Consider the following 15,351-nt stretch of genomic DNA (forward strand, 5'->3'; position numbering starts at 1 on the left):
TAATAATAATAGATCCAACCATTTAATGTAAAAAAGGACCGTCGTCAAAATCAATCACAACATTTAGAGGGGATGAAAATCAACTGTATTATCATGTTTTACAGCTTGGGCCAGTAGGTTATATATATATATATATATATATATATATATATATATATATATATATATATATATATATAATTTAGCGACTACATGTACCTTTGATGTATTAAATGTGGACAGTCTTTATGCTTTGAACCAGACTTCCCTCTTCTGGCGGAAGCTTGTCACAGAAAGGTCTACTCTACTTTTTCAGTCACTTGAAAACATGGGTATAAAATATAAGTATACTTGTCTACTCACTCACAGTTGATGAGACAGGTCATACAGAAAATTGGTTTATTCGTAATACAGCAGGATGTTTTGTTGTCGTCTTACATCACATACAGAAGTCTCCTTCCACTCAGCATTAAAACATGGTCTTCACCGTTTTTTAAATCTACTTGTGTAACTATAACGGTACAGAATGAATCATTTTTGTTTTTTTCGCACTGATTATCATTGTTTCACAGACACAGTCTACATCAAAGTTTCTTTCCACCCCAAAGAAATCTACCACTAAATATGAAATCAAGTAAACTGGTAAAACAAAAGGACAAAACCTTTCCTTGATCATCTTGAACTGTGGTGCAAAACCCACCTTTTGAGGGCATAGAGAAATACATCTGTAAATCATTCTTTAGAGAGAAATATATGTGAATCAAAATCAGAACCGAACGAGCATGAGAGGAAATCAATTAGGAGTCATCACTAAATAAAAGGCCACAAAACCCAAAGGATTAAACTCATGATTCAACATAGATGCTGAATATGAGCACTCATAACTTGGTGGAGTGGATTTACAGTATGTTGTACTGTCTCTGGTATACGAGTGGTAGTATCCATGTATGGCACACGAGAAGTTGTTTTATTGATTCTGCTGGTGTCAGTGGTGACGCAGTAAAGAGTCGTGGATGTGCTGATGAGTTTCATCGGCTTACCCTGCTATCTTTCACATCATTATCACGGAACTAAAGGAATATGCATGTCAAATAAATATTACAGCCATTTATAGATTCATTAACAATATTCACATTCATTAACACAGAGTTATCACCCCCCCCCCCCGATATGCAAGTCTGAGACAAAAACACAGAGCGAGAGCAACCTGACGCAGTTTGAGTACTCATCACATGAAGGCAGACAGGCAGCAGCTGTCATGTGTGTTGTTTTGTATACTGCTTTCACATTAAAAAAACATCATAAAGCTGACTATACTGTATTTAGCGCATGTTGATACTGAATGCAGAAATTGGTTGTTCGGTTAGTTTGTGCGTCGTATTGCAAACAGCATCAGAACACAATGAGGGCAGTTAGAGAAAATCTACAAGCAGCGTCAACATGCATGCAGCTCTGATGATGGAAAGGTATGCAACGATGTCAGCAAGATCTACCAGGATGCATGCAGGTGGTCGAGAATGAGTTGTGTGTTTTAAAACATTTAAAAAGGGCGGCTTCGAGACACACGAGGAGTATAAACACGCCACAGATATCAAAAGATTGAGGCAGTAAGAGGACGTGTGACAGGGGAAACTCCAGTCCTGTTGTCTTTTATGACTAATACTGACCGCTTGCACAAACACATACAGAATGTGTGCACGCTCACACACACGTACACACTTTATCTGAGCATCAAAGTGCCTCAGCATTGCTCACAAATTAAAAGGTAGAATTAGGGTGACATAAATCTGCAAGCTGTGATTGTTCCCAAACATGGCTCTGATAGAATAAAAAAACAAAAAGAAACAGGAAGTGCAACTGACACAGCATATTTGTTTGTATGGACAAGAGCAGAAGTCATATTTGACTCATTGCTGACTCGGTGGAGTAACACATGACTTGGTACAGCACCTAGAGACACACACACAGTACACTGCACCTAAAGACCAGAGGTGGACACAGGGAAAGCAAATGAGTGCTGTGATTGCTTATGGTTAATGTGCATTATGTGTGTGTGTGTGTGTGTGTGTGTGGTTAAATAGGAAGTACATGACAAAACTGTTTTAATAAGCGCTGAAAACCTTTAGGAACCTCACCAGACAGAAAATGAAAGCCTAAAATATCCCCCAAACCCAGAATCTTGCGTTTCACCTATTGATCAAAATCCCTGCTCCTAACTCGCTCCCCCATTCCCAAAACAAATATAAAGTTGCTTGTTCCAGTTTACTTCTTATTTCTTGTTCTTGAGTTGATTGGCCAGCCAATCAAGACCCTCGTAGAGGCCGTCGCCGCTGGTGGCACAGGTGGCCTGGATGTACCAGTTACGGTGACGCAGGGAGTGTAAGCCCAACTTGTCTGTTATCTCGGCAGCATTCATGGCGTTCGGTAAGTCCTGTTCAGAGAGGGGAGAGTGGGAAAAGTCAAAGATCAGGGATCAGGCTTTTGTGTGACCCTTATTTTGTTTGGTTTAAAAAATGCATGTATGTATTATGTGTGTATTTGTCTGCATATGTGAAGTAAATTAGTTGATTATTCGATAAACAATCGTTTAAATAGTTTTTCCAGGAAATATGCCGAAGATTCTCTAGTTGGCTAAAATATCCAAATCATTTTGACTGATGTTGCAAATGCGATATATGATTCACAATACTGGAGGGAATGATTATTTTTCTTTGAGAAATATTATGGTGTGATTTTTTTTACGAGGAACTGTAGCAAACAAACTATATTCTTAAGTATGTATAATACAATTTGTGTGCCGGGACATCTCTGCAGCACCACAAGTACTTTTTCTTTTACACATATTTTGTCTTTAACATATATTGGGCCTCTTTTAATTTAGATATTGCACGACTCCATATTGTGATTTGGTTAAAATTTCTGATAATTTACTACAAACTTAGTAATGTGCCTGCATTTATACAGTGGACAATTCAGACAACTCTCATGTATAGTGAACATAAAGGTACGGCCGGATAGCTTAGCTTAGCATAAAGACGGGAAACAGCTAGCATGCCTCTGTCTAAAGGTAACAAAATCTGCCTAACAGCACCTCTAAAGCTCACAAATTAAAATGGCGTCTCTTATTTGTTTAATACATACAAAGACTTTTAGAAGGTTGTAAGCCAGAGAAGGTTTTCATCATTCACCTAAAGTATTTCTAAAGTTAATATCGTCTTTTAACTTAGACACAAATCCCTTGAAGTAGAATGTTACCTCAAAGATACTAAGAGGTGGGTTTATGTGGACTGATCCTCCACTACAACCCTGTTGAGTATTCATTTATATGTACTGTGTATAACATGTGTGTATACATGCAGAACAGCTTCTTGCCTGTTTGTTGGCAAACACAAGGAGGACTGCATCTCTCAGTTCGTCCTCGGCCAGCATCCTCATCAGCTCCTCTCGTGCTTCGTTCACACGCTCTCTGTCGTTACTGTCCACCACAAAGATTAGACCTGAAAAGGAACAAACTAAATATTAAAAAAATTCTGAAGAAGAAGAGGAAAGTTGCCGGTGTTACACTTTAGTTAGCTCTTCTCACCCTGTGTGTTCTGAAAGTAGTGTCTCCAGAGAGGTCGGATCTTGTCCTGCCCACCCACGTCCCACACAGTGAAGCTGATGTTCTTGTACTCCACCGTCTCCACGTTAAACCCTGAAAATAAGAGCGGGGTCATACAACACAGAAAGCAAACATAGTGGTCCACTCATGAGTGTGCATGACAACACTTTACAACTAATGTTATTTTTGACTGTGCACCTACCAATGGTTGGGATGGTGGTAACTATTTCACCCAGTTTGAGCTTGTAGAGGATTGTTGTTTTTCCTGCAGCATCGAGTCCAACCATCAAGATCCTCATCTCCTTCTTCCCTATGAGGCTCTTGAGCAAATTCCCAAAAATGTTCCCCATGATTCAGATGAAGTTCCTAAACTTCAGTGTGTGGCTACGAATGTGATGACAGTTTTACTCGTCTAGCAAGGATTGATTATAAAGGAGGGCTGAAAAGAAACAGAACAAATACACATTCAGTAATACTTTAATGTGCGTTGCTATATTGAGAGGTAAATATCAAAATAAGGATGCTCTCAAACACGTTGGAATACAGAGAGGATTATTAATAAGCTACATTGTCTGTAAGGCCTTTGTTAAATTACAAAGAAGGGAACGCTCCTAGCTTACTTTCTTTCACTTTTCTAAAAAGACTGCACCACCATGACAGAAACTCTCACTTCTACATGCACACCCTAAGACAGGTGCAAACAATGCTAATTGCCCTCAGTCATCATCACAGAGAGGGTGAAGGGGAGGCATGTCAGTGCCATGACTCCAGGCTGCAGTACAATCTGTTCAGACCCTTCTCGTTGTTTTTTTTCTCCTTCCAATGTTATATTGCAACAACGCCAAGCCCTCAGAGCACATTCAAAATGTCCTACATTACAAGGCCGGGCTTGAACACATTCAGTTCAACTCCAACCACAATGCCAATTGGACTAAAACAGGGACATAACAACACATTGTCACCAGTCTGCAGTCTAGTTGTACATTCTGAATTTTGAAGAAAGAGGCCAAAAATGTTTTGGAGACATATTTGTCAACAGACCAAATACCTTGATATCGATATTGCAGGGTTGATATATATATATATATATATATATATATATATATATATATATATAGGTGTTTGAATATTGGTGGATTTTTGATAAAAGTGGGTAAAGGAAAACAATAGATCAGCCAGAACAGTTTTACTGTAATGCATCATTGAAAACCATGTAAAGACAACACTAATGCCAACACGATATCCAGTCTCATATCATATATTGAAAAATTCAAAGTTTTAATAGCTTTCTAGCCCATATTACCAGCCTCGTTATCAGATTGATTTCACTTCAATTCATACATTCATCTAATTATCGTGTGATAAATGATCATTTATAATTATCTTTTCAACACAGCACATGTTTTCAATAGAAACACTTTTACTTCAGTGATGAAATGTATATTGTGAGGTATGTGCTATGTGAAATATCATTTGCACATCCTCTGAATTTTAAAGTATGTGTACTAGCTATATTTGAATGTGGAAAATAGATACACTGTGTGTTGATCATCCTAAAACACCAGTAATTAACAGACTCAAATTAAGTAAAAAAAAAAATAGAAGCTAAAATACAAATAAACAAAGTCGTCAGAAGATAAGAGGCTAGCTGCTGCCCTGTCCATGGTGCTGAAGAGGATCACCACACTTGTCACTGCCTGACACCAGCTCCTGTCCTGTCCCAGGTGGGGTTACAGGTTTAAATGTGATCTCTTAAAATGGTGATGTATGTGGGAGCAGGGCCACAGTATGACGGCCTGATCATGTTAATTCATCTCCGGGTGACTCAGGTTACGTTAGCCGGGGATGCTACACGGTAACTAACGGCTACCCTGCCGTTATTAGCCTGTTAACATCGGCCCCGCACATCTCTCCGCTTTAGCTAAAGATAATTCACACTTAATTCCAGCTACCAAGCTTGATAATTTCCTCATTATCTACTATTTTGTACACTCATGTATCAGTCTTAGTTTAGCTTTAAACGCTAAATCGATGCAGTAGCTAATGTATCTGCCGTATCCGATCCACTCATCCATCCGCTTAAATCACCTCCTGAGCGGGCATCCTGCTGCCAGCGAGCCGCCCTCTGCTGCCTAAGCCCGGACAACACTGAAGCTACACAACCGCCACAAGTGAGCCATCAAACACAACATTATTTAATCACCTGCTGCGACCTGCGCGTGTATTATTTGTGTGGATGTTGGTGGCAGTATCGTCACTTACCTTAGCCGAGTAGTCCTCTATTGCTATGTCTCACGGTATTTTCAGGGAGACAACTCAGCAGTTAACGAGATCTCGCGAGATTTGAGGTCAAAGCCTAAACTATCATTTTGATGACAGTCGTTTTGAAAGGTAGGTTTGTATTTCAGTTTAGAAACGATTTTTAATATTTCTATTGTTTTTTATAAACATTGTCACCTCAGTCCTGATTTGTGAAAATGTATTTTTAAAATGGTTTATATAAACAGTGTCGCAGTAAAATGCACAGGTAACATAAGTGTTATGTTTTTTCACTTATACAGCAATAAAGCAAATGATGAGTTGGACCACGAGTCGACTTGCGTACCACTTAACCTGTTAAAAAGATATACTGGCAATTGTATCAGTTAAGAAAAAGTAGTGCCAATGAATTGCCTTTTCTAATTATGAAAATAAAGTGTTCTGTTTCCAAATACATAATAGTAAGTTACTCTTTTTTCCCTTGTTTTCATTGGCAATTATATTAATGAAATATAAATAATAAATCAATTTACATGTTATCCAACTTTAGAATAAAATAAATCAAGTGTATTTGCAGTGTGGGCATCAATCACAATACCAAATATTGAGAAGCATCACTAGCTTCCCAAATTAAAACAGTGTAAACAACCTCGTAGTTTTCCAAGAGCTGCACTGTTGCTTCAGCAAATTGAAATGAGTTGTATGCTAGTTAGCATCAAGTCAACTGGAATAAACGGAACTTATCATCAATTGTCATTTTGAAGTTGTAATAAATGTAATTGCTACTGAGCCTGACATCCTGTTATATAAAGTTCCTGTTGTATGTGTGATATTATTAAGTTTGGTCTTCAGTGTTGCATAACATTATTTTCAACCACAGATGGGGAACAAAGTGAACGTTTCTAAATGTAAGTGCTTAAAAATGATCATGCAAGCATAAAGTATTGGACTTTTCAGTGTAACATAAACCTGATTTCACAACAGAAAATCTTTCACATAATAGTAGCCTCCGTAAATCTTTTGATGCATTAGTTGAATGTGACGATAGGGCCAAACAAGGTAATTAAAAATATGTACTATGGGTTTTAAAAGGTCTTTGTATTTCATGCTGCACTGTGAAATGTTTTTTTAATGTACTCGATCCTACTGCTATTTGTATTTAGGGAATCTGTATTTCCTGACATTATAGCCATTAAAGGTAATGTTGACCACACATTCACAGTGCTTTGACACACTAATGCATACAAGGTTGTTTACCAGGGTTCAGTGGTCAGACAATAATAAGCAGCAAGGTGCTTGAGCCTGCAAGCAGCATGACATCTCACCTGCCACAGTCTAGGGTTGTTTTAGTGAACATCATCTAACAGAGCTTGTATCAAACTAACTTCTCTCCATGAAAAACAATCCTTTGTCTAATACATGAGCATGTGGCACAAATACTGCAATCTGTGCCAGCGATACTCGACGATATCCTGCTGGCAAACAGAGGACTTGAGACAGTTGGTGGTTCAAATGGTTGCAGCTCTGCAGCTTTGCAGGTCATTGTTGCAAATAAAGCGAGGGAGTGGGAGTGATTTATGGATGAAAACAACACAGTTGACAAGATGAAATGAACACAGTCCCTGCCAAAAGTGCTATCTCTTTTATCAATTTGGCATGTATGACTCTGAGTTTGAGATTTTAATGGATGACAGAGGCGGAGTGACAGAATTATAATGTTGATATGTCTGACCATATTGTACAGGAATGGAGGGGACGCATAGTAAAAGAGGAAACTCCACATTTATAATAATTAAATAAAGAAACAAATGGCTATTAAATATGCCTACAAGCTCAAAAAGCTGTTAAATGTGAGATAAACATTTCCCTTGGGTAGTTGCTTGGGAGTTATATGTACGTGTAGTTCAGAAATGTGCATATATAGTGTTTTTGACATTTCCAAACTTCTGTTAATTGAGCTATATTTTATATTTTTATATTTCATCTATACATGAGTCGCTGACTGAATAATTCATCTAAGTGTCATAGGTGAAATGCTTTTCATAATGGTTGGAGCCACCTCATTTGAGAAAAGGAGATGTATTGCCACACACCAATTTGACAGTTTTTGACAGGATCTGTTTGCTTTTGCCTAATAACTGTCAATCAAATCTGCTAAAAGCACATCCACACAGTCCTGATGAAACGGATCAGTTATCTTTTAATTTAAGTTAATTTTTTGATGAATAATTGCCTAAGTAATAATGTTTTTTCCAAACTTGAACGTATGGTTGCCCATTTAGCCATACATATTTAATGTTACAGAGAATTATCATGGGCTTTAATAAATGTTTTCAATCACTTCACATCATTGGACACTGCCTGCTATCATCTTCACAGTCAGGACCAGTGGGGATTGGTGAGGGACTAGCAGCGACGTGGCTTGTGTGCAGCAGGCTTTAAAGGGTTAACCACAAGCTTTAGGGGCTGTCTGCTCCTGACACAGCCGGGCAGACGCTGCACAGCACCGCCCCCTAGCGCCTCTGCAGAGCGCCGCTTCCGCTGCCCACCCCCGGCAGCCTGATGGGATGCTGGCGGAATGATTGAGGCGGGCTCTGCAGGGAGACCCAGGTGTTGGGACAACGTCCACGGGCCTGCGAGTCCTTATCTCTACAGTTTTATAACACATCAGCATTACTCGGTGCTGAGCCATTTTGGACACACAGGGGCAGGCTGTGCACCTCTCTCTCCCCTACATCGCTGCTGCTGAGTGTAGAAGAAATCTGTACACGGAAGTTGTTGGATCGGGTGGCAGCTGTTTTCCAGAAGTTCACGATGAAGAGCAGCGTTTTCCTGCTGCTGCTGCTTGCAGCTTTCACCTGTGGACTTGCACGGGGAGAAGAAAGTGAAGGCGAAGAGCTGCAGGTGGAGACCCTGGTGAGCGAGACACACAGTCACACTGCAGTAATACAGCAGCAATAACAACCACTACATGCAACAGTGTTAACAGTTAACTCCTCTGACCCAAGGTGCAACCCGAAACTTGCTCTGTACTTTCCAGAATGGGAGACACGCTGCAAATCCACTACACGGTAAGACAGAGGCAGTCATTGAAACTGACAACACAATCAATATAATACAATGTAAGGAAACCGGCCCAGCTGCTGACGAAAGCAGTTGTTGTCTATGTGGCACAGTCAGCATGAACCATGTGAACCCCGCTATGTTTGAGCATTTAACACACTGATCTGCGGTCAGCAGCTGTTAGAAATGGATTTCTAAATGAACACGGGGCAGATTGTGGGTTATTGTCCGTCAGTGTGTTTGTCTCGTGTGCTTTATCTCGCCTTTGCTTTTACACTGGTGTGATGGGGCGCTGCAACACGTCAGCAATAAACCCCAGCCACTTCATCCATGCATGCATATAGTCGGCCTGCTGGAGGCGCACACATGTTGATCTTCAGGAATTTAAAAACTCACAGTTCACTGTAAGTCACTCTGGATAAGAGAATGTTTTTAATTAATAGTTTAAGTTTTTATATTTATTTAATGATTTGGCTCTTTGTTGAAGCAAATGACACAGGCAAAGCGAACTATTAGCCTGCTCCTAAATGAAAAACTATTATGTTATAGTCATGGCCAAATAATTGAAAGTTTCATTGAGCACCAAACGACACCTATAAAAGGACCAAAACATTTTCCTAAAGAGGAAACATTGTCCAAAAGTAACATAATCCAGCCTCTCTAAAAAGCTCACTAATTGATTACTTCATTTGTTTAATCCGTACACAAACTAATGTAGAGTGCTGGTAGGCTGGTTACTTGGAGCCAGGCTAGCTGTTCCTCTTGTTTCCAGTCCTTGTGCTAAGCTAAGCTAACCTGCTGCAGGCGGTAGCTTCACTGTGCAGACATGACAGAAGAAAGCAAATTTACCAAAATGTCAAACTATTCCTCAGATTTGCACTATAAATGTATTTCTTTTTTTTATTGATCATAAATGCTAATAATATACGTTTTCCACAATTTCTAAAGTATTAGTTACATGTTGTACCTCTACCTAAAATTCATGAAATGCATAAATGACTCAGATATGAATAGATTTAAATAAATTAAGATGCAATGTTTTAGTATTTTTCCTTCATGTCACCATCTCATGCCTCACTTTGTATGTTTCACTGTCCAGGGTAAACTGATAGATGGAAAGGTGATCGACTCATCACTCTCCATGGACCCTCTTGTGGTCGAGCTGGGGAAGAGGACAGTTATTGCCGGTAAATTAACAGTAAATCCTTTTGTGTTGCTCAATCAGTGACACTTGTAGTTACATATTAGAGATATCTGCAACCTGTTGCGTGTGCCGGGGAATGTGGACGCTTTGCTGATGGACTTTCTCTGTGTGGTTTTCTTATCAGGTCTGGAACAAAGCTTGGTTGGCGTGTGTGAAGGGTAAATGAAAAGTGAAGGTCCATTGGGAAGAAAGAGTAGCAATGGATTTACTTTTTAAGGCTGCATGTTGTCACAAACCAATTAAAAAACTACCACCTTTAACAGTTTTGTGAAGGAATCTGAGCTATTCTTTCTCATTAAATTGGTTTTCTTTCTCTCAAACAGGCAAAAAATTAAAGCCACTATTCCAGCTCACCTTGCATATGGAAAGAAAGGTTACCCTCCTACGATTCCAGGTACTGAACTCGTGCAGACACAACAAAACGCACAGTACACATAAGCACAGGGCTGGGGTATGACGTCAAGATGTTAATACCAATAGGCTTCATTCACCAACCGTTCTTAGGAGGAAATGTCTTCATAAAACTCACTCACAAATATTTTGACATTCACCAATATTTTCTTATTTGGGATCTGTTTTTATATTGTTTTACATTATTTTACAAAGCGTTATGGTTGACAACAAAAAACATTTCTTTAAATATATGAAGGTAATGACCATTTTTACTTTTTTAGATGTTATATAATATTATATATTATATTTCATATACTCATATATTTTATAAAATCATTTTATCTGTACTAGGTGACGCCGACCTTGAGTTCGAGGTGGAGGTGATTTCTCTCACACAGCAGACACCGTGGCAGAAAATGGTCACCGACGTGTTACCCCTCGTGTGTCTGGCTCTGGTGCCCACTCTGCTCGGCTTGGTGGGACTTTACCTCTACAACAAGGCCAATGCAGAGAAGCCGAGCAAAAAGAAGGCAAAGGATAAGAAGAGCAAGAAGAAATGAGGACAAGGCACAGAACTATTTAAATAAAACATTTTTAATTGTATTTTGTGCATGTTTATTTAATATGAATACAAGCTTTTAATATGTGTATTTACTCCTGGAATTAAGGTAGAACATGTAGTAGTTATCTTTTAAGTTCACTGACTGTAAATCCTGCGTCAGTGATAGTGGAAACTTCTTTGTACTACCAGAGAAGCTTTTATCCAAAGCGTTACAATTTGCCTCTCATTCGCCCGTTCACACATCATGCATGGAGGACACTTTCACATGCGGACAGGGGGAACTGGGGAACAAACCGCCAACCCTGGCTCTTCCTCTTGAGCCACAGCAGCTCCCCTTGATTGTGCTGCCACAATTACAATAAATAAATAAAAAATACCCATCACTAAAAGCAGAGAGATTACACTCACCATGTAACAAGTACAATTACAATTTATCTGTACAGAACCGCATAATTACAAGCTGTCTATGCTCTTAAGATGTGGATTAATTACAAAAAAGAGAATTATATGAGAGTAAATCTGTTTAACGGCACAAGCAGAGGTAAAAAAAAGAAAATTAACTTTGGGTTTTTTCTAAAAGTAAAAGTGCATGGACTCATGGAACAGCCTGCAAAACGCTTCACTGACACTTTCTGTGGGTGTAATGTATGTGAATGTATTAAATAGCAGCTTGTGCATACTTGCTCCTTTAGGTAAAGGGCAGACAATTTAGAAAGAGCTCCATCGAGCCTTATGTAGAAATGTGACTAATGACGTTTTGCTGAGAGATATTTTTTGGTGATGTCATCTGAGGGATTTAGCTATACATTTCCCCTCCCTTTTAGAAGACTAGCAGGAGACACTATACAACTAACTGAATAAATAAGCTGTAACGCTAACTGACAGGTTCTTCTATTACCTCTGATTATTTGCAGCTTTCTATTTCGTATGTCAATCTCTTGAGCATTGTCTCCTTTGACTTTATTGATGCAACAGGTGCTAAAGCTTGACCCACAGAGCATCTCCTTGATGGTCCAGCCAAAGAATGGAGGGAGGTATCAGAGACTTTTGTTAGATAGGATGCAAAATAGCTGTAACAGTTTATAAAAATACATAGTCAAATTGATAAAATTAACCTACTTTGATTTCATCATGAGCGCTGCTGTTTCTAATAGTCGGGATGTTTAAAGTCACATCCCGTAAATAGATAATCATCCTGATGTAGTGTCATCAAATGGTCTTTCAAAGTATTTGCAGTTAAAGACACAGGAAAGAGCACACACACATGAACCTCTCAGAGGAACGCTGTTCCGCTGTTTGACCTGAAGCTGAGCTGCAAGTGTTTCTTAATTCAAGAGATGTCCAATGCAAAATATAATAAATCGACTAAAGCATTTAAAAAAATGTTTATCCCATTTATTACAAGTCACATAGATGACTCAAGTCTGCAAATTAATTTCCATACGTTGCAGTTAAAGTGAATTGCTGCCTCAAATGAAAGTAAAATGCATTTCTAAACCACAGAATGATTTGGGAAATGAATGGCTGTGATGTAAAGTCTACATAGTTTGCAATAATTCAGCTGTTAAATGCATGTAAGAATTCATCTGCCATTTTCACATTTAGGTGAAAGATATGTGGCTCATAAAACACAGTAGGTTTATTAATTTCAATCACATTTATGTCACAAATTGAGTGCTAAACTCTAATTATCTGTTTGAATTGTATTGTTTTGCCAGACAATCAATGATATTTTAACACACTTTATCTTTCCGATGATTCTACGTGGAGAGCTGAAGAACATAGGTGGGCTTGTTTTACTATACGGCGTTGCTCGACGGCACTGCCTCTGTGATTCGGTCATGAACTCCGCTCACTCTGGTGACGCTTGGATACACCTTAACTACCCTGATATCCCTCCGCGAATAAAAAAGATTATTAATGATATTTTACAGAAGGAAATTATTGTATTATTTTTTGTTTGAACACAATATTAGAATATGTAATTTTGTGCTAAAAAAATAAAATAAGACATCGACGAGCTTGTATTTTTGATAAAAAATATTTCGAGGGCGGAGCGGATGGCACTACTTCTCACGGTACATCCTTTTCCGGTCCTCTTTCCAGCTTCCCGTGCAACATGGTGAGTGTGTTTCAGTGGCGGCCGTGTAGCAAAAACAGAATTACCTGTAATTTTATTCGAGTAATCACACATAATTGGCTCTTTTTGTGTATTTTAAACATTTAGCTAAACCTTAATGTGGAGAATAGTCCTTAGATGTCACTCGAGTTGATTGAAAAATGAGTCTGGGCCTAATGCTAGCTGTTAGCAGGCTAACCGTTTTGTGCATGTGTTCCAATGAGCCAGCGAAGGATAATACTACTGCTAATGTGCGGAGAAACTCACCTAAGCAATGTGGAGTCAAAATATATCTTTGTTTCTCACGGTGATTTATACCAACGCGTCAGTTAAACACAATTGGAAAGCTTTAAATTATACAATGGTTTACGTGTTTTGCAATGGCAGCCGGTTCGAGACACCGCAGCCATGACATGCATTTGATTACAAGGTACACCCGCTAATGGATAATACATCACACCACCAAACACTGAAACTCTTAGTTAACTCGTACTATCTTGGTTCAAGCTTTAGTAAAAAGGTATTTGTCTAATTGATATGGACTGCAACATTTAAATGATTAGCTAATTTGAAAATATATGAGACTGTTGGTGTTAATCAGAATAAGGATTATTGTCAAATAGGATTTTACTTAACAAGGAATTTGCTTTGGAGTTTGGTGCATTCAATCAACATATTACAAGGACATCAAAACAAAGAAAAGTCGAGACTGTGCATATAAAAGACAAATCAGAAAAATATATGTAGTAGGGTTTAAAATAATATATATCTAAACTAGTATCTGGTGCATAATTTGTAAGGATATCAGTACGGTCTTTGATAAATCAAGAATTGGGGGGAGGGGAATAAATCCTAAAATGTTAACTTCCTAATGGGATAAATACAAGCAGCCATACAAGCACTTTGCCTAAATGAATCTTAAATTAAAGCCAGTTTCTTTTTGGTACCAAGTTTTGGAAAGTTGTCAGGCTTGTGTATGTCTTTCTAACGCTGGTATTTGTTTACAGACAAAGAAAAGGAGGAATAACGGTCGTGCCAAGAAGGGCCGTGGCCATGTGCAGCCCATCCGCTGTACCAACTGTGCCCGCTGTGTCCCCAAGGACAAGGCCATCAAGAAGTTTGTCATCAGGAACATCGTGGAGGCGGCGGCAGTGAGAGACATCTCAGAGGCCAGTGTCTTTGACTGTAAGTCCATTTTGCTTTTTGTTTTTCACGTCATGCATCATGAGTTGTCTTTGTATTATGATCCTGTTGCCTTGTCGTCATGTGAACATTTTCTCTTGTGTTCACTTTACAGCTTATGTTCTGCCCAAGCTCTATGTGAAGCTGCACTACTGTGTCAGCTGTGCCATCCACAGTAAAGTGGTGAGGAACCGCTCTTGTGAGGCCAGGAAAGACCGCACCCCACCACCAAGATTCAGACCTGCTGTGAGTACCTTCTACTGCACTGTTTACTGTCAAATTTGTTCTGCAAAGCTCTACATGCAGTCTTATTGAACGGTGGATAATTTGATAAGTCATTGCTGGAAAAGCACAGGTGAAACTAATTACATTGATGGTGTTGGAACAGGTTCAACCATTAATATTATTTGTTACACCTGTGTTTGACTAGTCACATTGTCCACATCGAATATCAATCTAAATTTTCTTTTCTCTTTTTACAGGCCGGTGCACCAAGAGCCCCTCCAAAGCCCATGTAAAGCATATTGGAAAATGCTGTACACATGAAGAATAAATTCAAAAGTCTTTACAACAACTTGAATGTGTGAAGCTCATTTTTCTCAACTAACCATTAGTTGTGTGTCGTTTTAGGAAAGACAGGCCTGTCAAGTATTTTATTTGGAATTGACTTTCTTACAGTACAAAACTTACAGTAGTTTAAGATCGAATTACGCAAATGCATAATTACAATATAATACATTTAAAAAGGCGCTGCAGTTATTTTAAAGCAACCATTTACAGTATGGGAAAGTTAACAAAGATATTAAAACTGAAGCGAACAATAGTTCAACAAGGAAAACATTTGAACACAACTAGTTTCTCTCTGAAGTCTTGAATTGTAGTAGACTGTTTATTTGGTTGTCCTTAAGTCTAAAACTGAAAAGTGGAGGGTTGAGGAGCAAACAGCATTGGTATCACATGCATCAGGTTAAGAAGCACATTACTGTTGA

The 15,351-nt window shown here is 38.7% G+C and overlaps 3 protein-coding genes across 5 annotated transcripts; 2 read left to right on the plus strand and 1 right to left on the minus strand.

Annotated features, from left to right (window-relative positions):
• Positions 1 to 361: 361 nt before the first annotated feature.
• Positions 362 to 5,912, minus strand: LOC115008074 (ADP-ribosylation factor 3). Of its 3 annotated transcripts, none has more exons than XM_029431353.1 (5): positions 5,843 to 5,912; positions 3,783 to 4,019; positions 3,563 to 3,673; positions 3,352 to 3,476; positions 362 to 2,410 (listed from the first exon to the last, which is right to left on the minus strand). In XM_029431353.1, the coding sequence occupies exons 2-5, from the start codon at positions 3,928 to 3,930 to the stop codon at positions 2,249 to 2,251; spliced, it is 546 nt and encodes a 181-aa protein (XP_029287213.1). In that variant the 5' UTR covers positions 3,931 to 4,019; positions 5,843 to 5,912; the 3' UTR covers positions 362 to 2,248. The 3 variants fall into 3 exon arrangements, with proteins under 3 accessions (XP_029287213.1, XP_029287214.1, XP_029287215.1); XM_029431354.1 differs by lacking the exon at positions 5,843 to 5,912 and adding an exon at positions 5,784 to 5,804; XM_029431355.1 differs by lacking the exons at positions 362 to 2,410; positions 3,352 to 3,476 and having other exon boundaries at positions 3,549 to 3,673.
• A 2,425-nt stretch (positions 5,913 to 8,337) lies between these two features.
• On the plus strand, positions 8,338 to 11,102 carry fkbp11 (FKBP prolyl isomerase 11). The gene is made up of 6 exons (XM_029431352.1): positions 8,338 to 8,755; positions 8,848 to 8,910; positions 10,002 to 10,089; positions 10,231 to 10,264; positions 10,430 to 10,500; positions 10,851 to 11,102. The coding sequence occupies exons 1-6, from the start codon at positions 8,654 to 8,656 to the stop codon at positions 11,057 to 11,059; spliced, it is 567 nt and encodes a 188-aa protein (XP_029287212.1). The 5' UTR covers positions 8,338 to 8,653; the 3' UTR covers positions 11,060 to 11,102.
• A 1,948-nt stretch (positions 11,103 to 13,050) lies between these two features.
• Positions 13,051 to 14,936, plus strand: LOC115008131 (40S ribosomal protein S26). Its single transcript, XM_029431466.1, has 4 exons — positions 13,051 to 13,183; positions 14,188 to 14,365; positions 14,478 to 14,608; positions 14,845 to 14,936. Exons 1-4 carry the CDS (start codon positions 13,181 to 13,183, stop codon positions 14,878 to 14,880), a joined length of 348 nt encoding a protein of 115 aa, XP_029287326.1. The 5' UTR covers positions 13,051 to 13,180; the 3' UTR covers positions 14,881 to 14,936.
• The last annotated feature ends 415 nt before the right edge of the window (positions 14,937 to 15,351 follow it).

The sequence above is a fragment of the Cottoperca gobio genome, chromosome 5 (assembly GCF_900634415.1).
Source record: "Cottoperca gobio chromosome 5, fCotGob3.1, whole genome shotgun sequence".
In the NCBI taxonomy this organism is placed as follows: domain Eukaryota; kingdom Metazoa; phylum Chordata; class Actinopteri; order Perciformes; family Bovichtidae; genus Cottoperca; species Cottoperca gobio.